The sequence below is a fragment of the Heterodontus francisci genome, chromosome 30, assembly GCF_036365525.1.
Source record: "Heterodontus francisci isolate sHetFra1 chromosome 30, sHetFra1.hap1, whole genome shotgun sequence".
NCBI classification, from domain to species: Eukaryota; Metazoa; Chordata; class Chondrichthyes; order Heterodontiformes; family Heterodontidae; genus Heterodontus; species Heterodontus francisci.
Genome location: NC_090400.1, coordinates 30,210,623 through 30,231,840, shown reverse-complemented (window position 1 = coordinate 30,231,840; position 21,218 = coordinate 30,210,623). Strand labels below are relative to the sequence as shown.

Here is a 21,218-nt window from a genome sequence, read left to right as displayed (position 1 = left end):
TAATAAAAGCAAAATACTGCGGATGCTGGAAATCTGAAACAAAAACAAGAAATGCTGGAATCACTCAGCAGGTCTGGCAGCATCTGTGGAAAGAGAAGCAGAGTTAACGTTTCGGGTCAGTGACCCTTCTTCGGAACTGACAAATATTAGAAAAGTCACAGATTATAAACAAGTGAGGTGGGGGTGGGGCAAGAGATAACAAAGGAGAAGATGCCGATTGGACCAGGCCACATAGCTGACCATAAGGTCACGGAGCAAAGGCAAACAATATGTTAATGGTTTGTTGAAAGACAAAGCATTAGTACAGAATAGGTGTGAATACACTGAATATTGAACAGCAGCAAGTGCAAACCTGAAGAAAAGCAACCTGAAAAAAACAGTGGGTAAGCAAACTGAACAAACTAAGATGAAATGAAATAAATGCAAAAAAAAATTGTAAAAAATGTAAAAAGGAATGTAAAAAAAAAAGGAAGAAAAAATAACTAAAAATGAAAGTAAAATGGGGAGCTGTCATGCTCTGAAATTATTGAACTCAATGTTCAGTCCGGCAGGCTGTAGTGTGCCTAATCGGTAGATGAGATGCTGTTCCTCGAGCTTGCGTTGATGTTCACTGGAACACTGCAGCAATCCCAGGACAGAGATGTGAGCATGAGAGCAGGGGGGAGTGTTGAAATGGCAAGCAACCGGAAGCTCAGGGTCCTGCTTGCGGACTGAGCGGAGATGTTCCGCAATGCGGTCACCCAGTCTGCGCTTGGTCTCCCCAATGTAGAGGAGACCACACTGTGAGCAGCGAATACAGTATACTACATTGAAAGAAGTACAAGTAAATCGCTGCTTCACCTGAAAGGAGTGTTTGGGGCCTGGGATAGTGAGGAGAGAGGAGGTAAATGGGCAGGTATTACACCTCCTGCGATTGCAGGGGAAGGTGCCCTGGGACGGGGACGAGGTGGTGGGGGTAATGGAGGAGTGGACCAGGGTGTCGCGGAGGGAACGATCCGTTCGGAATGCTGACAGGGGAAGGGAGGGGAAGATGCGACTGGTAGTGGCATCACGCTGGAGGTGGCGAAAATGGCGGAGGATGATCCTTTGGATATGGAGGCTGGTGGGATGAAAAGTGAGGACAAGGGGAACCCTGTCACGGTTCTGGGAGGGAGGGGAAGGGGTGAGGGTAGAGGTGCGGGGAATGGGTCGGACACGGTTGAGGGTCCTGTCAACCACAGTGGGGGGAAATCCTCGGTTGAGGAAAAAGGAGGTCATATCAGAAGCACCGCCATGGAAGGTAGCATCATCACAGCAGATGAGTCGGAGACGGAGAAACTGGGAGAATGGAATGGAGTCCTTACAGGAGGTAGGGTGTGAAGAAGTGTAGTCGAGGTAGCTGTGGGAGTCAGTGGGCTTATAATGGATATTGGTAGACAACCTATCCCCAGAGATGGCGACAGAGAAGTCGAGGAAGGGAAGGGAAGTGTCAGAGATGGACCATGTAAAGGTGAGAGAAGGGTGGAAATTGGAAGCAAAGTTGATAAAGTTTTCTAGTTCGGGGCGGGAGCAGGAAACAGCACCGATACAGTCATCAATGTACCGGAAAAAGAGTTGGGGGAGGGGGCCTGAGTAGGACTGGAACAAAGAATGCTCGACATATCCCACAAAAAGACAGGCATAACTAGGACCCATGCGGGTACCCATAGCGACACCTTTTACTTGAAGGAGATCTTAATCTTGATGGCTTGTTTCTCGGGTCACTCACTTCTTGATCCAGGAAACACAATTCCATTCACTGACAAAATAGTTTAAATTCAGAAGCTATGTCTGACACCTTCCAATCTATAAATGGATATCTGAAAGCCATTGTCTTAATGATTCTTTATTTCTTTAAATATAGGTCTTCTGAAAGGTTTTTTCCCACAGGCACACTTCTTTATTTCTTGTTTAGACAGATTTGTTTTCTGTAGGCCTGTCCCTTTAAGAGTGAGACTACATCACTTTTTTAAAAAAAACAATGGGAGCAGTTCTTTGTTTATACAGCTGTTTCTTTTTTAACCAAATTTTTTTAAACAGTACTTTTCTGCAGCCAGTGGCACATTGCAGTACCAGCAACTGCCACCATCAGCCTTTTGCTTTGTGTTGGATCTCCAGTGGCGCTGTTGAGTTCTTCCCGCTCTTTTCAGCTTAATCCCCACTCACAAAGCAAAAAATGGGAAAACTAAAACAGTAATGGCTTCAGCTACTGCTTTTCAAATTTTTCAACCCACTGCCAGATTAGTTGAGGGCTCCAATCTCCTGGCAAATTGCCTACTGTACTCAGAGTTTCAACACCTCCTGCTCCTGTCTGTGCTCTCTGCTTGAGTCTTCAGCCACTCCAGGTAGGCAATCGACTGTTCCTTGTTCCCTTTTAGTGTGCTCTTCAGAGAAAAAAAAACAAACGTTGCCACCATGTAATATTTGGTGGTCTTCAGAAAAAATATATCCCACTGTTGTTACCATATAATATTACTAGTTCCTTTGAACTGTGAACTATTGTAAGATTCACAGGACTACAAGTAATAGCCAAAGACAACATGGGTTTTTATTATAACTGAACTAGAACATATATATACAAACAGTTACTGTATGAGCACATCTAAACTCATCTCGCTCTCTGTCGAGCTACACCCTCAACTTCCTGGTCATGTGTGACGTGACAGCGCTTCCTCCAGTGATCTTCACTTGCAGCTTCTTAAGGTTGTCCTCTTAAGGTCATCCCACAACAGAGGTTGGGTGGGAAGGGAATTAATTAATGGGTAAATAAGTCTTAGCTTGCTGATAAATGTTGGTTTTAATTGATCTGTAGCATAACATGTGTTGGAAGTATTTGCCGAGGGTCCTTGGTGGTGAAACTGTTTAAGGTGCTATATAAATGCAAGTTGTTGTTGTTGTGTTGTAAACGTAAGTGCCACGGAAGTGCTTTTTCACCCTGGAGTCTCACCTTGGTGATCCCGACTGCAGAGGTCTTGTAGCACCCGTGCATGTTACAGTACCACACATCAGCTTTAGGTTTTAGCCTTTGTTGCTTGGCAACAGCAAAGGATGGGTCTATACTCCAGTCACTTCAGATACTAGTATAAATGGGGCTTAGCAAATTGTACTCCAGTCCATCTGAGAGTTTGATGTTGTGCTAATTAAGGGTGCTATTTTTTCTCCTTGAGCTTTTTTTGAGTTTTTCCACTGCACCTTGCCATTCTGTGCTTCACTTCTCACTGCCTCATAAGAGTTAATGCAGTTTTTAAAGTGTTAACAGATTTGCACTCATTTTTCTTTCAACAGCTAACCACTAACATCAAAGAAAGATAAATTGGGTTTAAAAACCCTTTAGTAACATGGCTATGGTCTTGTTCACATTATTCGAGGGATACATGCTGATTGCTTATTAAAACCAGTTGTAAATGGTGCATGATAAACTAAAATGAGACAGAGTGGAAAGATTTCTTCCTTAAATAATAGTGTTATAAAAACAGAACACTTGCTGTGTGGAAATCAATGACAGATGTAGTTCTTGGCAGTTTTGATAGTGCAAGTTAAATGAAAAGGGTGCTGTATAAGTTAATTCCTTGCCATATTTTGAAGAGTGAGGAAATTAGCCTGTTGGTTGTTGTCAAACGGCTATATTTTGTGAAAAGAAAATTTCATTCTTGTTTGAAGGAAGCAATCTTTCAAGTTCAAGGTGAAGGATAGAATATACAGTGTTGGCATTCTGAATTATATGATTGTGTAATATTGTTATCAAAATGTATTCCAACCTCATACATTAAACTGGAGTTGATTTTTTTTTGCCTCTGCACAATTCGAAGAGTTGTTTGGGATTTTAATAATCTGCTACTTCAAGTATCCATGCAGTCAAAGATGTGGAGCCAAAATACTTGATAGTGACATTTACAATAACTCTAGTGTCTTGAGGATTTAAAGTTGAAAGGAAGTTTTGCTGAATTATGACTATGTTGGAAGGTGTTTATATATTTTATAACCTGACAGGTAAATTTCCCAGGATTTTGAGTACTATGCTATTGTACCTTTCATTGAAGGATAGTGCTCCCCATGCATTTAATTGTAATTCCTTTAGTTTTTTAACACCATTCGGATCCTGTCTGTCTCATTGGGTTTACAAATGGGACTAACTTGCACTCAAATGCTTTGCTTAGTGATCGGTAGAAATGAGTGGCATAGAGTGACAATCAGTGACATTCAGAAACAAAGATGTGCCATTCACAATCTCCTGTGTAAGCCATAAGGACAACTTCCTGTCTCTGCAGACTGTGTCACAGAATGGTGAGACACAGGTTCCTGGTCATAGCAAGCTGTCAGTTCGACAAAACTGTCTAAGGAAGATTAGAGAGAGTCAAACATGTCACTTCAAAGGAAGGAGGGACTATCTAGGAGCAACTAACCTTGAGCCCACACTGACACACCTTTTATAGTGCATAGTAGAGATTAGCAGATGTGTACAGGTCGGTTTCCTGCTTGCCCCCTCAATTAGAGAATAGTGCATGATTCAGGAAACTAGGAGTATAAATATATTTAATCTTGGCCTATAGATTTCTGTTGTGTATGGAAATGCTTTTTCCTCAACATAAAGATTAAATAGAAGAGAAGTAAAAATCTGATCAGATTCCATATCTCTTGAAATTTCTGATCAATGGTCTATAATTTCTTTGCAGGTGTAGTTTGCAGCTTTTAGGTCACTTCTTGCGAGATTTTCTTTGATTCCTATCTGTAGCAAAATCATAAGCATGTTCTTTATACTTGAGTTTATGATTCATTATAAATGGTGAACACATAAAATTTTCTCCCCCACCTTGTGGTAAATCAATTTTATTACATCTGGTTTTTCTGTCTCGAGTAAACATCATACTGGTGAATGCTTAACACGTTTATATTTCATTGCATCAAAGTGCCATTTTTACTTGGTTGTTAACACATTATTTTGAACTCACTAATGCTTTGCATAAGAATACTGCACCAAGGAATGTAGCATGAGCGTGATAAGCTTTCATAGGTAAACTTCTCTGATCAGAATTTCTAACCTTGTTTCATTCTTTTATGGGATGTGGGCATTGCTGACCGGGCGAGCATTTGTTGCCCACCCCTAATTGCCCTTGAAAACTGAGTGGCTTGTGAGGCCATTTCAAAGAGCAGTTAACAGTCAACAATATTGCTGTGGGTCTGGAGTCACATGTAGGCCAGACCAGGTAAGGATGGCAGATTGCTTCCCTGAAGGACATTAGTGAGTCAGATGGGTGTTTACAATAATCGATGATAGTTTCATGGCACCATTACTGACACTAGCTTTCACTTCCAGGTTTTTTTATTAATCACTTGAATTTATTAATTAAAGAGCGATGGATCAGATCTAAGCTCTGCAGTCCTGCCACATCCAGTCGTGAATGGTAGTGGACAATTAAACAACTTACTGGAGGAGGTGATTCCACAAATATCCCCATCCTCAATGATGGGGGAGCCCAGCACATCAATGCAAAAGATAAGGCTGAAGCATTTGCAACAGTCTTCAGCCGGAAGTGCCGATTGGATGATCCATCTCGGCCTCCTCCTGAAGTCCCCATCAGAGATGCCAGTCTTCAGCCAATTCGATTCACTGCACGTGATATCAAGAAACAACTGAAGGCACTGGATACTACAAAAGCTATGGGCCCTGACAACATTCCAGCAATAGTAGTGAAGACCTGTGCTCCAGAACTAGCTGTGCCTCTAGCCAAGCTGTTCCAGTACAGCTACAACACTGGCATCTCCCGGGCAATGTGGAAAATTGCCCAAGTATATCCTGTACACAAAAAACATATCCAACACGGCCAATTACCGCCCCATCAGTCCACTTTCGATCATCAGCAAAGTGATGGAAGGTATCGTCAACAGTGCTATCAAGTGGCACTTGCTGAGCAATAACCTGCTCAGTGACGCTCAGTTTGGGTTCCGCTAGGGCCACTCAGAACCTGACCACATTACAGCGTTTGTTCAAACATGGACAACAGAGCTGAACTACAGAGGTGAGGTGAGAGTGACTGCCCTCAACATCAAGGGCAGCATTTGATCGAGTATGGCATCGAGCAGCCCTAGCAAAACTGGAGTCAATGGGAATCGAGAGGAAAACTCTCTGCTGGTGGGAATCATACCTAGTGCAAAGGAAGATGGTTGTGGTTGTTGGAGGTTTATCGTCTCAGCTCCAGGACATCACTGCAGGAGTTCCTCAGGGTAGTGTCCTCGGCCCAACCATCTTCAGGTGCTTCATCAATGACCTTCCTTCAATCATAAGGTCAGAAGTGGGGATGTTCACAGATGACTGCACAATGTTCAGCACCATTCAGGACTCCTCAGATACTGAAGCAGTCCGTGTAGAAATGCAGCAAGACCTGGACACTATCCAGGCTTGGGCTGATAAGTGGCAAGTAGCATTCGTGCCACACAAGTGCCAGGCAATGACCATCTCCAACAGGAAGAATCTAACCATCTCCCTTTGACATTCAATGATCGCTGAATCCCCCACTAGCAACATCCTGGGGGTTACCATTGACCAGAAACTGTGGCTACAAGAGCAGGTCAGAGGCTAGGAATCCTGTGGCGAGTAACTCACCTCCTGACTCCCCAAAGCCTGTCCACCATCTACAAGGCACAAGTCAGGAGTGATATGGAATACACTCCACTTGCCTGGATGGGTGCAGCTCCAACAACACTCAAGAAGCTCGACACCATTCAGGACAAAGCAGCCCACTTGATTGGCACCCCATCTACAAACATTCACTCCCTGCACCTCCGACGTGCAGTGGCAGCAGTGTGTACCATCTATAAGATGCGCTGTTGCAATGCACCAAGGCTCCTTAGACAGCACCTTCCAAGCCCACAACCTGTACCATCTAGAAGGACAAGGGCATCCAGATACATGGGGACATTACCACCTACAAGTTCCCCTCCAAGCCACGCACCATTCTGAGTTGGAACTATATCGCCGTTCCTTCACTGTCGCTGGGTCAAAATCCTGGAACTCCTAACAGTACTCTAGGTGTACCTACCCCACATGGACTGCAGTGGTTCAAGAAGGCAGCTCACCACCACCTTCTCAAGGGCAATTCGGGATGGACAATAAATACTGTCCTAGCCAGTGATGCCTACATCCCATGAAGAAATATAAAAAAAAATTACATTCCACCAGCTGCTGTGGTGGGATTTGATCCCATGTCCCCAGAGCATTAGCCTGGACGCTGGATTACTAGTTCAGTAACATTACCACTATACCACCATCTCCTCTTGTGTTTATGCAATTTAGCAATCCTAAAACTGAAAACCTCAGCACACAAGATTCCTGGGTGCAACTTTCCAGGATGAAATTGCAACATGAATACAGTCAAACTTTTCGGTCACTTAATTTATCCTGTTGTCTCTACTGATACTTTTGACAGCCTCTTAAGATTACCGATTCCCCATTTCATAATTTCTTTTCTTCATATTGCATTTTTTTTATTTGTGACTCCTAAAGGCATTGTTGAACCAGGTTGCTGCCAAATTCAGTCTTGGTACATTTAATGAAATGTTTGCAAATTTAACTAGCCAGAGGTGTCATTTACTGCCAATTGGAATGCGCAGAAGAAAATAACTGGAAAGAGGGCCTTTAAGCTGTTAGTGCTGACACATTGACTTTGCAGGAGTCTAAATTACAGCCTAATGGGGCAATATGCCCAAGTGACAAGCTTAGTAAGCATCAGTATCAAATAACTTGATTTATATTATACAAGTGATGGATTGGACTTGGCATCATTTGGTGAAAATAAATTCTTTGTTCAAATCACTCTGTGCTCTCCACCCCATCGGTCTTCACTTGCACATTTTCGCAACCATGCATTTGTCATCCCATCATTATAGTAGCTATAGACAAAATAATTAGTGAAATTAAAACATTTGTTCCCCCTCAACCCCACTGAGAGAGTGCCGTCCTGTCTTCATTCAGTATATGGTCTCCCCTTCAGCTATTTTTGTGTGGCATGTTTCTCACTGAACAGTAGCTTCGAGTGGCATGTCGTTCTTCTCACATTTCCTACTTAGGCGACAAAGCGATTCACTGCCTTTGACCCAGTTGCAGTCCTCCTAGGAAAAGCATCCATTCAAAGTGCTAATGGCTACAAAAAAGGCTGTTTTCATTTTAATTATGTGTTTTACTCCAGGGTGTTTTTTTTTCTCCTGTTTGTTGTAAATGATGGATGGCATTGGTAAATGGCAATTTTTTTCTCCCTGTCCTCATTTTTATTGTCCTATAAAGTACAACTTGCACAAACACATTGCCATATAAAATAGCTCGTCACGGTAAACAATTCCCCAGAGTTATTATGCGATGCGGCCCCTTCTCAAATAGGTGGCTTTTTGGCTTTGTTCATTTTGTTTGCCCTTTATGCAGAAGCAGTTAAGGGTGCTTTTTTTTTAAAGAGTATCTGAGAAGGTTGGCAATAATGACTGGTTGAAAAATGCACCAAAGCAAGCTAGCAGGCTAATAAATCTTGACTTGGCTCTGGTGAGAAGTTTGCAAATATTATGCACTGTTCTCCAGACATACTCAGATGCTTGGGTCATATCATTTTCTATTTTTTAAATTTTTTTTATTGTGTCTGGAAAATGATTCCTACTGGCTTTCTATGAGCTTGCTGTTGGAGTCTGATAAGACCTTCCCTACCTCCATCTTTATAGCTTTCATCTTTTTTCTTTGCTTTGTAGCTCAAGCCTTCTCAACACAGCTGCAGGGACAGTGACAGTGAAAGTATCAGCGGTGATTCTAAGGCTTCCAACCGGAGCTTCTCACATGAAAGACTGAGTGATGTAAGTATAAGACATCTGGCTAATGATCTTCTCCACCACGCCACCGCCCCCCCATCTCCCTCCTCCCCAAACCCTCTTTAAATATACACTGTTATCAGCAAGCACTGCCACCAAGCAGACATATGTACACACCTTTATGAGAAATGTAGGGTGTTTAAATGGTTTGTGTTTGATGTGCTAATTATTCAAAAGTGCAATCAAATTCATGTCGTAATTAAAATTGTCAGTTGGCAGACAAGCTAAGAACTGAAAAAACATGGCATAACAAATGAAGTGAAATGATTCTGTGTGTAGCTATATGATGCTTCATCAGGCGTGAAATTAAATAAGTAATTTGATGTTAACGTCGGAAATTGAATTGATGCCTGCTGTCCCTATTCTGATGATCCCGCATTTAAAGTAGCCCTGCACTTGTACAGAGGCAAGCCCTCCCCAATGCACAGTGTATTTGATAGACTGAATGCTTATATTAAGTAAGCTAAGAAAAGCAATCAATGCACTGAATGAGCTCCAGTCCATGATGTGGCCTAGTTCTCTCTAGGCCCCACTTATTTTGAGTCTCTAGTTGTGTGTGTCTCTCCAATTCCATAGGATATCTGTTCCATACTTTCACTCCATGGTCTATTCAAGTTAAAGTTTAACCCTTTGGCATTATTTTGTTACCTGCCAAATGATGCTGCCTATTGCAAACACAATTTTTCTCAGCGTAGAAACAGATTCATTAACCTAGTTGTGACTATTACTGTTACTATAGTGAGGTCATGTTGACAGCTGCTCCCATGACATTATAGCCAGACTGCTGTACAGAGAACCAAGGTCTGTACTTTTCTTTCCAATTATTGATTTATGAGATGTGGATATCACTGACAAAGCCAGCATTTATTGCCCATCCCTAATTGCACTTGAGAAGATGATGGTGAACTGCCTTCTTAAACCACTGCAGTCTGTGTAGTGAAGATTTCCTAGCGGTTTTGATACAGCTACATGACTTGCCAAGCCATTTTGGATGCAGTTAAGAGTCAACCATGCTGCTTTGGGTCTGGAATCACATAGGCCAGACTGGCAGATTTTCTTCTCTAAAGGTCATTAGTGAGGACACAAGGACATTTTATAGCAATACAGAGAACCAAGCTCTGTGCTTAAAATATATCGGAGATTATTCATAATTGTTTATTGTCAGGGTTCAATATAGATACATTCATGAGAGAAAGTGAATAAAACGTCCCTTTTTTTAAAGACCTGGAGATACACACATACTATTTTGCACTGTGTAAACTTTAAAAAAAAATTAGACTGGCATTATAAACCTCAATTTAAGAAACCATTTTTTCTTAACTTGACACGTGCACGAAATAGACCATAAGATTCTTTTTGTAGTATGCATGCTGAGGTAAATTTTTTGAACTGATTGGTAATTCAGCCATGTCTGTGGTAGTGCAGTTGCCTCTGAGTCAAAAGGTTCTGGGTTCAAGTACCATCCCGCAAACTTGAACACAAAATCTAAGCTGACAGTCCATTGTAGCAGTAAGTGTGTTCTGCATTGCCAGAGGTGCCATCTATTAGATGAGATGTTAAACCGAAGCGCTATCTCTGTTCTCAAGTGGACATAAAAGATTCCTTGGCAGAATTTTGAGAAGAGCAGGGGAGTTTTTCCCCAGTGTCCTGGCCAATATTCATCACTCATTCAACACATTAAAACGCATCATCTGCTTATTATCAAATTGCTGTTTGTGGGAGCTTGCTATGTGCAAATTGGCTGTCATGTTTCCTACATCACAACAGTGACTACACTTTAAAAGTACTTCAGTGGCGTAAAATGTTTGGCGACCTCCTGAGGTTGTGAAAGGGGCCGTATAAATAGAAGTCTTTTGACTGAGCAATGCATGGGCAAATACAAGTCAGATCAGTATTTGGTCTTCATTAAATTTTAAATATATTTTTAAAAATATAGTTTAGTTCGATATTTTTCTCCCCACTTTTCTTTTACAGTTACCGGGCAGTGATAGGAAATTCAACATTTGCAAAGTTTTATATTCAGCATCAGCACCAAGCACACATCAGATTTAGTAAGTACTGATTAGATGCAGAGCAAAGGTTCTTCTCCTTTAGCCTTACAACTTGTCTCAATTCCCTCATCAGGTGAGGCTGACAAAACTTTGTCACTGGGGTTTCTAACAGATGGGAGAAAAATCTCTTTCCCCATCTGTCTAACTGTATTCGAACCCGGCTCTGAGAGAGAGTACTAACCCTTGTGATTGAGTGTTTTTGAACAAACATCAGCATCTTCACTGCTCTGCCATTAGTTTCCTGCAAGGTGACAGTGACTGGATCCAATATTCAAAGTAGACAACGTTAAGTTAAATGCTTTTGACTGGTTGTGTATTGGTAGGGGTGGTGGTGGGATGGGTGGGTGGGCGCGGGATCTGATTTCTCATGCATGTCCACCTGATCCTTGACCATCCATTGGGAGATAGATGTTTTGTCCCTGCTAGTTCATCAGTGAGTATGTCTGATCTCATGGCCATACTTAGAAGGAATAAGTTCTGATTATTCCCTTGCCACCGCAAGTACAAATATTCACTCCTGGACAGCATTGGGACTGAAGGGCATAACTTTCTTTTCAGTGTAATAGAGGGAATAATAGGATACTGCAACAGGACAACTACTTCTTAGGCCCCAGCACCCAAATGAACTAAACTCATCTGATAATGTGAGAGCAGTTCATTTAAACGTATTTGTGGTGTTAGCTTTATGTAGTGCATAATATGCAAAGAATACCACACAGCTTGGGGCTGAATGTTGGGTTGCTGCAGCCTTTAAGGTGCTACCATTTTCTTTTCCCTCAGTCTCCTCACAGGATTTGGTCATTGGAAGCTGAAAGAAAGGAGGCCAGAAGGAAGGTGGTCCAATATTGAGGGGAGGGTCACTCAAGCGAGTTGTTTTTTTTTTCCTGGATAAGAATTCATGTAAGCAAAAATTTAAAATAAGCACTTAGTGTCTACAACATTGCTCAGTTATTCCAGCCTGTTCTAAGCTTTCACTCTTATTTGCATGCCAACTTGAGGGGCCTTATGAACCTTGGGCACACTGTTGTGCAAACGTTATGTGCAGATTACAGAGTTACTGTGCATTATGGAGCAATTCAGGTGTGCAAGTGGGTTCAGTTACACATGACCCTGTAATTGCCAAACACTTCATGATGAATGGCAGTGTTAGAAAATGATCATGCCAGGCTGTGTACATACCACTAATGATGACACCACTTGAACAACGTGTTGTTTGGCATCATCCCCCACAACTGCACCAGTGCTTAATACTCAAAAGTGCACTTTTCTAAAGCTCCAGATCTCCAGACATATCAACTGAGGTAACACAGACTGGCCTTTCAGCCAGCTGCTTGTTTCTCCTTTGCTGCCATTGTCTGCTACTCACGCTCACTACGCTGTGCATAGGTCACCCTGTACTCTCACTTAGTTCCTTGGGATGGATATAACTGAGCTGGTGATTGGGAGGGAGGGAATGAATGATTGAGTGTGCAGTGAAGTCTCAGAATGGCACACCTAGAGAAAGAGAAAAGGAAGGCAGGTTATATTGGTGTCCATCTGAGCAGCTGTCAGTAGAAGGAATTACATTAAATATACAAAAACAAAACACTGTGGATGCTGGAAATCAGAAAGGCTGTGTTTGATGACAAAGCAACCACTAGATGGCGCTGTACTAGCACATATGCAAATGCAGCCTGTTCCACTGAAACAACGTTCAGGCAGATTCCAGGATTAAAGATGGCGCTACTCAATTTATCACAGAAAAACAACACCAACCCATGGCAGCACACAATGGATATCTTTGATACTGAACATTGTGCTGTTTCAAGTCTCATCAGAAGGACAGCAGCTCTGACAGTGCTGCACACCCTCCGTAATTCTGTGAGGTTTCAGTGCCAACCCACTCTCCGGCCGCTCATGCCCCCACATGCTCTTTAGACGCTCCCCTACAACCCACCCCCCCCCCATCCCTCCAGATGCTAGCTCTATGCCGCGGGCTGCTTCCCTCCTCTCAGCCACTCGCTCCTACATCACCCTGTCACCCCTCGCGGCCCACTTTGCTTCTTCGGGCGGAGTGAGGCTGTGAGGGAAGCAGCCCGCGGCCTGGAGCTAGCGTCTGGAGGGATGGAGGGGGGGAAGCGGGGAGAGAGCAGCTGGAGAGCGGGAGGGAAGTGAGCGACCAGAGAGCGGAAGGGCGGGGGGGAAGCGAGCGGCCGTGGGGGAAATGGGGAGCGAGCGGCCAGAGAGCGGGAGCCGGGTTGGGGTGGGGGGGAGAGAGCAACCTGGAGTGAGGGGCCGAGGGATGGGAGCGTTTTCCTGCACCTGCGCCAGTTAGTCCTGGCAAGGCAAGGCATCGGCTGCTCATGCAGCGCGCAGGAGACCATTTGCGCACGTGCGCAGCTTGGAACTCTCTGATGACATCAGTGGGCTGCTGTATTCTCAGGAGTCACTTTGAATCAGAAATGAAAACATAAATGCTGTAAATACTCATCAGGTCAGGCAGTACCTTTACAGAGACGTTTCAGGTTAATGACCTTCTGTCGAAACGAACTGCTAGGTTGCAGTAGTTCACAGCCATTAAGTACATGCTGGCCTTAAGTGAATGAGAGATTAAAGTGAGTAGGTGGAGCAACAGTGGAAAGTTAGTACAAAGTTGACCCCAGTTATCCTCCTTCCCCATCTCTGGCACCTTCCATGGCATCCCTTCCAAGAATTTTTAGGGCTACATTTCCATATAGGATTAGTAGTTGAATGCTAAGTATCTGTCCTTTACATGTTCTCTCTTGCTTGTTGAAGGCTGTCTTCTGCAACCAGAACAGAATGAATAGTTGCAAGTGTTGAGACAGTATGCAGAGATATCTATATCAATGTACAGTCCTCAGTAAATGTGTTGACTTGTAAATTCAGAGATACTTGATGGGCAGATTCTTTTAGGCTGAATGCAGACATGCCAACTGTCAGCAGTTCACACTGCCAGTCAATGCTTCCATTGATGTGTCAGCATTTGCCACTTCAAGTCAGTGAATTTCTGCAGCCTGCTGCACTTTATGTTAAAGCCACTCCACAATGTCCTGAACTTTTCTTGATCCAATGCATGAAGTTTTTGTATCTGCATGAATCAGCGATTCTGTATGAATCCTCAGAATTGCATCTATTTGTGAACCATGAAAGTCTTTGTGTTCATGCATGGAGGTCAGAGCAGCACATGGGTCCTTCCTGGTTGGACCTAGCTTTTGCCAGCAGACAGATGAGAGGATTAAGGAATCTAATCTTCCTTTGAACTTGTGAGCCCTTTTCCTGAATATGAGAGCTATCAGTCGAACACTGCAGTTAATTAGAATGAGCTGCAGTTATTGTAGGATACTTCATCATCTTCATTGGCCTCCTTGTCTCGGGAGACAATGGGTAAGCGCCTAGAGGTGGTCAGTGGTTTGTGGAGCAGCGCCTGGAGTGGCTGTAAAGGCCAATTCTAGAGTGACAGACTCTTCCACAGGCGCTGCAGATAAAATTGGTTGTTGGGGCTGTTACACAGTTGGCTCTCCCCTTACACTTCTGACTTTTTTCTTGCCAACTGCTAAGTCTTTTCGACTTGACACTCTTTCGCCCCGCCTTTATAGCTGTCCGCCAGCTCTGGCGATCACTGGCAACTGACTCCCACGACTTGTGGTCAATGTCACAGGACTTCATGTCGCGTTTGCAGATGTCTTTAAAGTGGAGACATGGACGGCCAGTGACGAGCTCGATGTACAATGCGTCCTTGGGGATCCGACCATCTTCCATGAGGCTCACATGGCCAAGCCAAATCATTCCTATATTAGAGAACTTTAGTTGCCCAAATGTTGTTTGGGATAACGTTAGAGTAAACGGAAAGGAGGGGGAGGAATTTCTGAAATGTATTCGGGAGAACTTCCTTGATCAGTATGTTCTTGGTCCAACTAAGAAGGAGGCATTGCTGGATCTGATTCTGGGAAATGAGGCAGGCCAAGTGGACCTAGTGTCTGTGGGGGAACAATTGGCTAAGAGTGATCATCGTATCATAAGGTTTAGATTAGCAATGGAGAAGAGCAAGGAACAATCTAAATTGAACTTCTAAATTGGACGAGGTCTAATTTCAGTGGGATGAGCGGGAATCTAGCCAGTGACATATGGAACCCAAGACTGACAGTTAAAACTGTAATGGAACAATGAGTGATCTTTAAGGAGGGGAAGTGACCATAATACAGTAATTTTTAGCATAATCATGGAATAGGATAAAGATAAAACAGGAGTAAAACTTCCAAATTGGGGGAAGGCAAATTTTAAGAAACTGAGAGGTGATCTGGCGGAAGTGGACTGGATACAGCTACTTAAAAGAAATTCTGTGACAAACCAGTGGGATGCATTCAAAAGCGAGATACGACAGGCACAGTGTAGGCATGTCCACACTAAGATAAAGGGTGGTACTGCCAAATCTGGAGCCCCCTGGTTATCTAGAAGCTTACTGGGTAAGTTAAAGCAGAAAAAGAAAGCTTGTGAGAATCACAAAAATCTTAAAACTTTAGAAAGCCTAGAGGAGTATAGAAAGTGCAGGGGTGAAGTAAAAAAGGAAATTAGAAAAGCAAAGAGAGGACATGAAAAATTATTGGCAGGTAAAATCAAGGAAAATTCGAAGATGTTTTATCAGTACATTAAGAGCAAGAGGATAACTAAGGAAAGGGTAGGGCCTATCAGAGATGTACAAGGTAACTTATGCATGGGTGCAGAGGATATGGGCAGGGTTCTTAATGAGTTTTTTTGTCTCTGTCTTCACAGAGGAGAGGGTTGATGCAGACATTGAGTTAAAGAGGAGTGTGAAATATTATATACGATGAGCATAATGAGAGAGGAAGTTCTAGAGGGTCTGCTATCCTTGAAAGTGGATAAATTGCCAGGGTCGGATGGATTGCATCCCAGGTTGTTAAAGGAAGCCAGGGAGGAAACAGCGGATGCGCTGAGGATCATCTTCAAATCCTCATTAGATACAGAAGAGGTACCAGACGATTGGCAGTCTGCGAATGTTGTACCATTGTTTAAAAAGGGTGTGAGGGATAGGCCAAATAATTATAGGCCGGTCAGTCTGACCTCGGTGGTGGGTAAATTGTTAGAATCTATTCTGAGGGACAGGATAAACTGCCACTTAGAAAGGCACGGATTAATCTGGGTTAGTCAGCATGGATTTGTTAAGGGAAGGTCATGTCTTACTAACTTAATTGAGTTTTTTGAGGAAGCAGCAAGAAGGATTGATGAGGGTACTGCAGTGGATGTGGTCTACTTGGACTTCAGTAAGGCATTTGACAAGGTCCCACATGGCAGACTGATCAGTAAAATAAAAGTCCATGGGATACAGGGGAATGTGGCAGGTTGGATCCAGAATTGGCTCAAGGACAGGAAACAAAGGGTAGTTTTTGTGAATGGAAAGCTGTTTCCAGTGGCGTTCCACAGTGCTCAGTGTTAGGTCCCTTGCTGTTTGTGATATATATTAATGATTTGGACTTAAATGTGGGAGGCATGATAGGGAAATTTGCAAATGGCACAAAAATTGGCCATGTAGTTGATAGTGAAGAGGATAGCCGTAGACTCCAGAAAGATAGCAATGGTTTGGTTGAGTGGGCGGAAAAGTGGCAAATGGAATTCAATCCAGATAAGTGTGAGGTAATGCATTTGGGGAGGGCAAATAAAGCAAGGGAATACACAGTAAATGGGAGGATATTGAGAGGAGTAGAAGACGTGAGAGACCTTGGATTGTATGTCCACAGGTCCCTGAAGGTGGCAGGATAGATAGATAGAGTGCTGAAGAAGGCATATGGAATGCTTTCCTTTATTGGCCGAGGTATAGAATTCAAAAGCAGGGATGTAATGCTGGAACTGTATAAAATGCTGGTTAGGCCACAGCTGAAGTATTGCGTACAGTTCTGGTCACCACATTACAGAAAGGACATAATTGCTCTGGAGAGAGTACAGAAGCGATTTACAAGAATGTTACCAGGGCTCAAAAGTTGCAGCTATGTGGAAAGATTGGATAGGTGGAAAGATGTTTCCTTAGAACAGAGGAGGCTGAGGGGTGACTTAATTGAGGTATACAAAATTATGAGGGGCCGAGATAGAATAGAGAGGAAGGACCTGTTTCCCCTAGCGGAGAGGTCAATTACTAGGGGACACGGATTTAAGGTGATTGGTAGAAGGATTAGAGGGGACACGAAAAACTTTTTCACCCAGAGGGTGGTGGGTATCTGGAATTCACTGCCAGGAACGGTGGTGGAGGCAGAAACCCTCAATTCTTTTAAAAGGCACCCAGACATGCACCTGAAGTGCTGAAACCGGCAAGGCTATGGACCAGGTGCTAAAGGTGGGATTAGATTGGGCGGCTAGTTTTTTCAGCCAGCACAGATACAACGGGCTGAATGGCCTCCTTCTGTGCCATAATTTTTTCTATGGTTCTATGGTTCTGTGTTTTCAGGCTAGGTACATTCCAACAAGGACGAAAGGCAGGGGAACCAAAGGCTCTTTGGATGACGAGGGAGATACGATGTAACAAAAAAGAGAGTGTATAATGCATATCAGGTAAATTCTTCAAGTGAGATCCAGGCCAAATACAGTAGGTTGAGAGGGGAAGTGAAGAAGAAAATAAGACTGGCAAAGAGAGCATATGAGAATAGAACGACAGTTAACATAAAAGGGAATCCAAAAATCTTCTACAAGTAAGTGGGTAGTAAGAGACGGGGTGGGTCCTATTAGGGACAAAGAGGATGATATATGCTTAGTTGTGCAGAGCAAGGCTAGAATACTTAATGAGTAATTTGTATCGGTGTTTACTAAGGAAAAGGATGGTGACAAAATATCAGTAGAAACAGAGATGCAGAGGTAATGGATGGGATGAAAATTGATAGGCAGGATGTACTGGAAAGACTGGCTGTGCTTAGAGTGGATAAGTCGCCTGGTCCGGATGGCTTGCATCCCAGGTTGCAAAAGAAAGTGGGGGGCAGAGGTAGTGGAAGGGTTTGCCATAATCTTCCAGTCTTCCCTAGATATGGGGGAGGTGTCAGAGCATTGGAGAGTGGCAAATGTGACACCCTTGTTTAAGAAAGGGTGTAAGGAAATTCTTAGTGTTGTATGATTGTCTTTAAGTGTAATGCCCCTTTAAGATTGTAGTATGTTAATAAGCCAAGTACCAGGATGCAGTCTTGTGATTCAGAGCCAGAGTTTGCTCACAAACTCCTTTGCTTACAAAGGAAAAGCTTGATCATAATCTGAGAACTTATCTGTGCTTAAATACAGAAAGCTAAAAGGTTAAGTAACAATTTCACTATTTTTCTGTGTTGCGAATGAATAATTATTCAGGAAGCCTGTAAACTTCTGCTAACACAGTGAACCCTATTACACTGTGTGTATCCCAGTGACCAAGATTACAAATGATGATGACTTTGATTTCTTCCTCACCTCATTTTCTTTTCTTACCTCTTGTGTGAAGGCCACTGCTGAATGAAAATGATATCTACTGATCCTTCACATGCAGTTTTGCAGATGAGTTCTTAGTTTGTCCTAACTGACCAAACTTGTTTGCCTCAACTCACATTGGCATTATTGTATTTTGTTTTACCTTGATCACGTTACTGAAGGTCTTGTAAAGAGCCATCGTAGTAGAATATGTTGTAATTGGTGTTTGGGCACTAGTTGGTTGCATTTGATGTTTGAACAACAGGATGGTAGTTAGTGCAATTTGTATTAATAAGAGCCAAGGGGCTGCTCTAACATTCATCTTTTATCTTTCACTTCAGATAACATGCAGTTTTCAAGCTTGACAGCTTAACTTCAGGCAAAGGAAAAAGTGAAATAGGTTGCCCTTATTAAAAATTGGTGAAGAAGGAAGCCATTTAAATCAAATAGTTCTTTAGTCAAAGTGAAAAATGGATATTAATTTTTGCTAAGACTGCATTTTATACGTGGCGGATTGTTCAGATTTCATATAGCAATGTAGTAGTGTGCATTTTTCAAAGCTTCTGCATTTAAAATCTGTCATTCTTCGTGAGTATTTTTATTAAATCAATTACACACGATTGTTTTTAAAGGTAGGCTAATGCAGTTTGCTGACAATCACATTGAATAAAAATATTTTCTTCAACAATTATCTGCAACGACTATCATGAATTTGGTACACCGTATTAAAAATGGATTGCATGATGGTGTGGTTTGCACCAACATATCTGGGTGGATTTACTCCCACACCATATTGTCATGACTTTATCACTAGTTAGTTTGAGAAAATATTTTTATCATTCCTCCACTAATCATGTAAACCTATCAAGAGATATGAGAAGAACAGTTTTACCTCTGAGACCCAAGTTTAATTCCAGTCTAGACTGATGAATTGCAGGTTTCCCCTGCTGGCTGCCAGGATCCTACATATGAAATGAGTTGGCAAGTTTCCACTGTTCATCGGTGATTTTACTTCAGCAACAAATTGGCCATCTCGCTCAGAGAGGCTGCAGGATGGATCATGTGACCTTTTTTTTTTAGCATGCCAAGGTGGTGCAGTACAGGGTGGTCACCTGACATTGGAGCAATGTAGTGTTGAAGTTCCGCTTCCTATAGGAAGGTGTGCCAAGAGACCCCCAAAGTCGTCACCAAGATATCTGAATGCTTGACTGTTTTTTGCTGAACAGTTCTTCTGAAGCATCCAATTTGTAAGATAGTATGCATTATGTGGTACTGCATGAAGAAGGAATGAACATATTGGCCATCCTGCCAAAATGCAAACAACTATGTTTGCAGACCCAGGAACACCTACCTGACAACGATCATGGGAGTCGGTCTCCTTCGGGTTTGGGTCAGCATTGGCACAGATGAAGAGCTGTGCCACCTGCTGGAAGGGCACCTGCAGCTACCATGCATCTTAGGATGGCACATGCAGGGGCAGGAGAAGTTGGCTGTGTCCTGAATCTTTGCTGCACATCTTTGCAAGCATGCTCCGTTGTTGACATATAGAGATGATGGGCAATATATAAAGCTACACTAGTGCACTCGTTTTCTATCTTGGACCTGGAGGTGCATGTGCATTGATCTTTAAAGGTGGCAGGACATATTGAGAGAGTCGTTAGCAAAGCATATGGGATCTTTGGCTTCCTAAATAGAGGCATAAAGTACAAAAGCAGAGAAGTTATGCTGAACTTTTATAAAGATCTGGTTAGGCCCCAGCTGGAGTATTGAGTCCAGTTGGTCATCACACTTTAGAAAGGATGTGAGGGTCTTTGAGAGTGTGCAGAGGAGATTTACTACAATAGTTCCAGGGATGAGGGGTTTTAGTTACAAGGTTAGGTTGGAGAAGCTGGGGTTGATCCCCTTGGAGCAAAGGAGATTGAGGGGAGATTTGATCGAGGTGTGCAATATTATGACTGCCTTAGATAAATTAGACAAGGAAAAACTGTTCCCATTAACTGGTGGTACAAGGACTAGGGGACACAGATTTAAGGTTTTGGGCAAGAGATGCAGGGGAAATGTGAGGATGCACTTTTTTACGCAACAAGTGGTAATGGCCTGGAATTCGCTTCATAGGAGGTTGCTGGAAGCAGAGACGATCAGTGATTTCAAAAGGAAATTGCATGGACACGTCAGGGAAATGAACTTACAGGGCTACGGGGATCAAGCGGGGGCAGTGGAACTGACTGGAGAGCTGGCATGGACTCGACGGGCCGAATGACCTCCTCCTGTGCCGTGTATGACTCTATGAATTGAATCTTCTCTTTTAACAGTCCACAAAGTTAGTTGGAGGAAGCTGGTCCTTCAGGCCTACAATGTTCGCTCACAACTTGAACCAGACACTAGTTCAGAGCAACACATTTCGAAGGGTTGTGACCGAGTTTGAGAACGAAAGACTTGCATTTATATAGTGTCTTTCATGACCTTCGGATGTCTCAAAGCACTTTACAGCTGATGAAGTACTGCTGAAGTCTAGTCACTGTTGCAATGTAGGAAACACAGCAGCCAATTTGCGCAAAGCAAATCAGACAATTTGTTTTTGTGATGTTGATTGAGGGCTAAATATTGGTCACCTGGAGTAACTCCCCTGCTCTCCTTCAAAATAGTGCCATGAAATCTTTTATGTTCACCTGAGGGGACAGATGCGGCCATGGTTTAACACAGGGGTCTTCAACCTTTACAAATTTTGTCCTACATAGGGAGCCGGTGAGCAAATTGCGGAAGGATAAAGGCATTAAAAATTTATTTTAGTATTAATAAAAACAACAAATCATGTGCATTTTTGTAAACAAGCTTTAAATGTGAAGACTAATTTACTATGTTGAACACTGATTT

The 21,218-nt window shown here is 42.9% G+C and overlaps 1 protein-coding gene across 6 annotated transcripts in view; it reads left to right on the top strand.

Annotated features, from left to right (window-relative positions):
- auts2a (activator of transcription and developmental regulator AUTS2 a) overlaps positions 1-21,218 on the top strand; it is a 1,290,268-nt gene that overhangs the window by 543,900 nt on the left and 725,150 nt on the right. For all 6 annotated transcript variants that reach the window (XM_068010284.1, XM_068010283.1, XM_068010285.1 and 3 more), the window contains exon 3: positions 8,746-8,847. In XM_068010284.1, the coding sequence (XP_067866385.1) occupies positions 8,746-8,847 (102 nt within the window). The remainder of the gene's footprint in view (positions 1-8,745; positions 8,848-21,218) is intronic.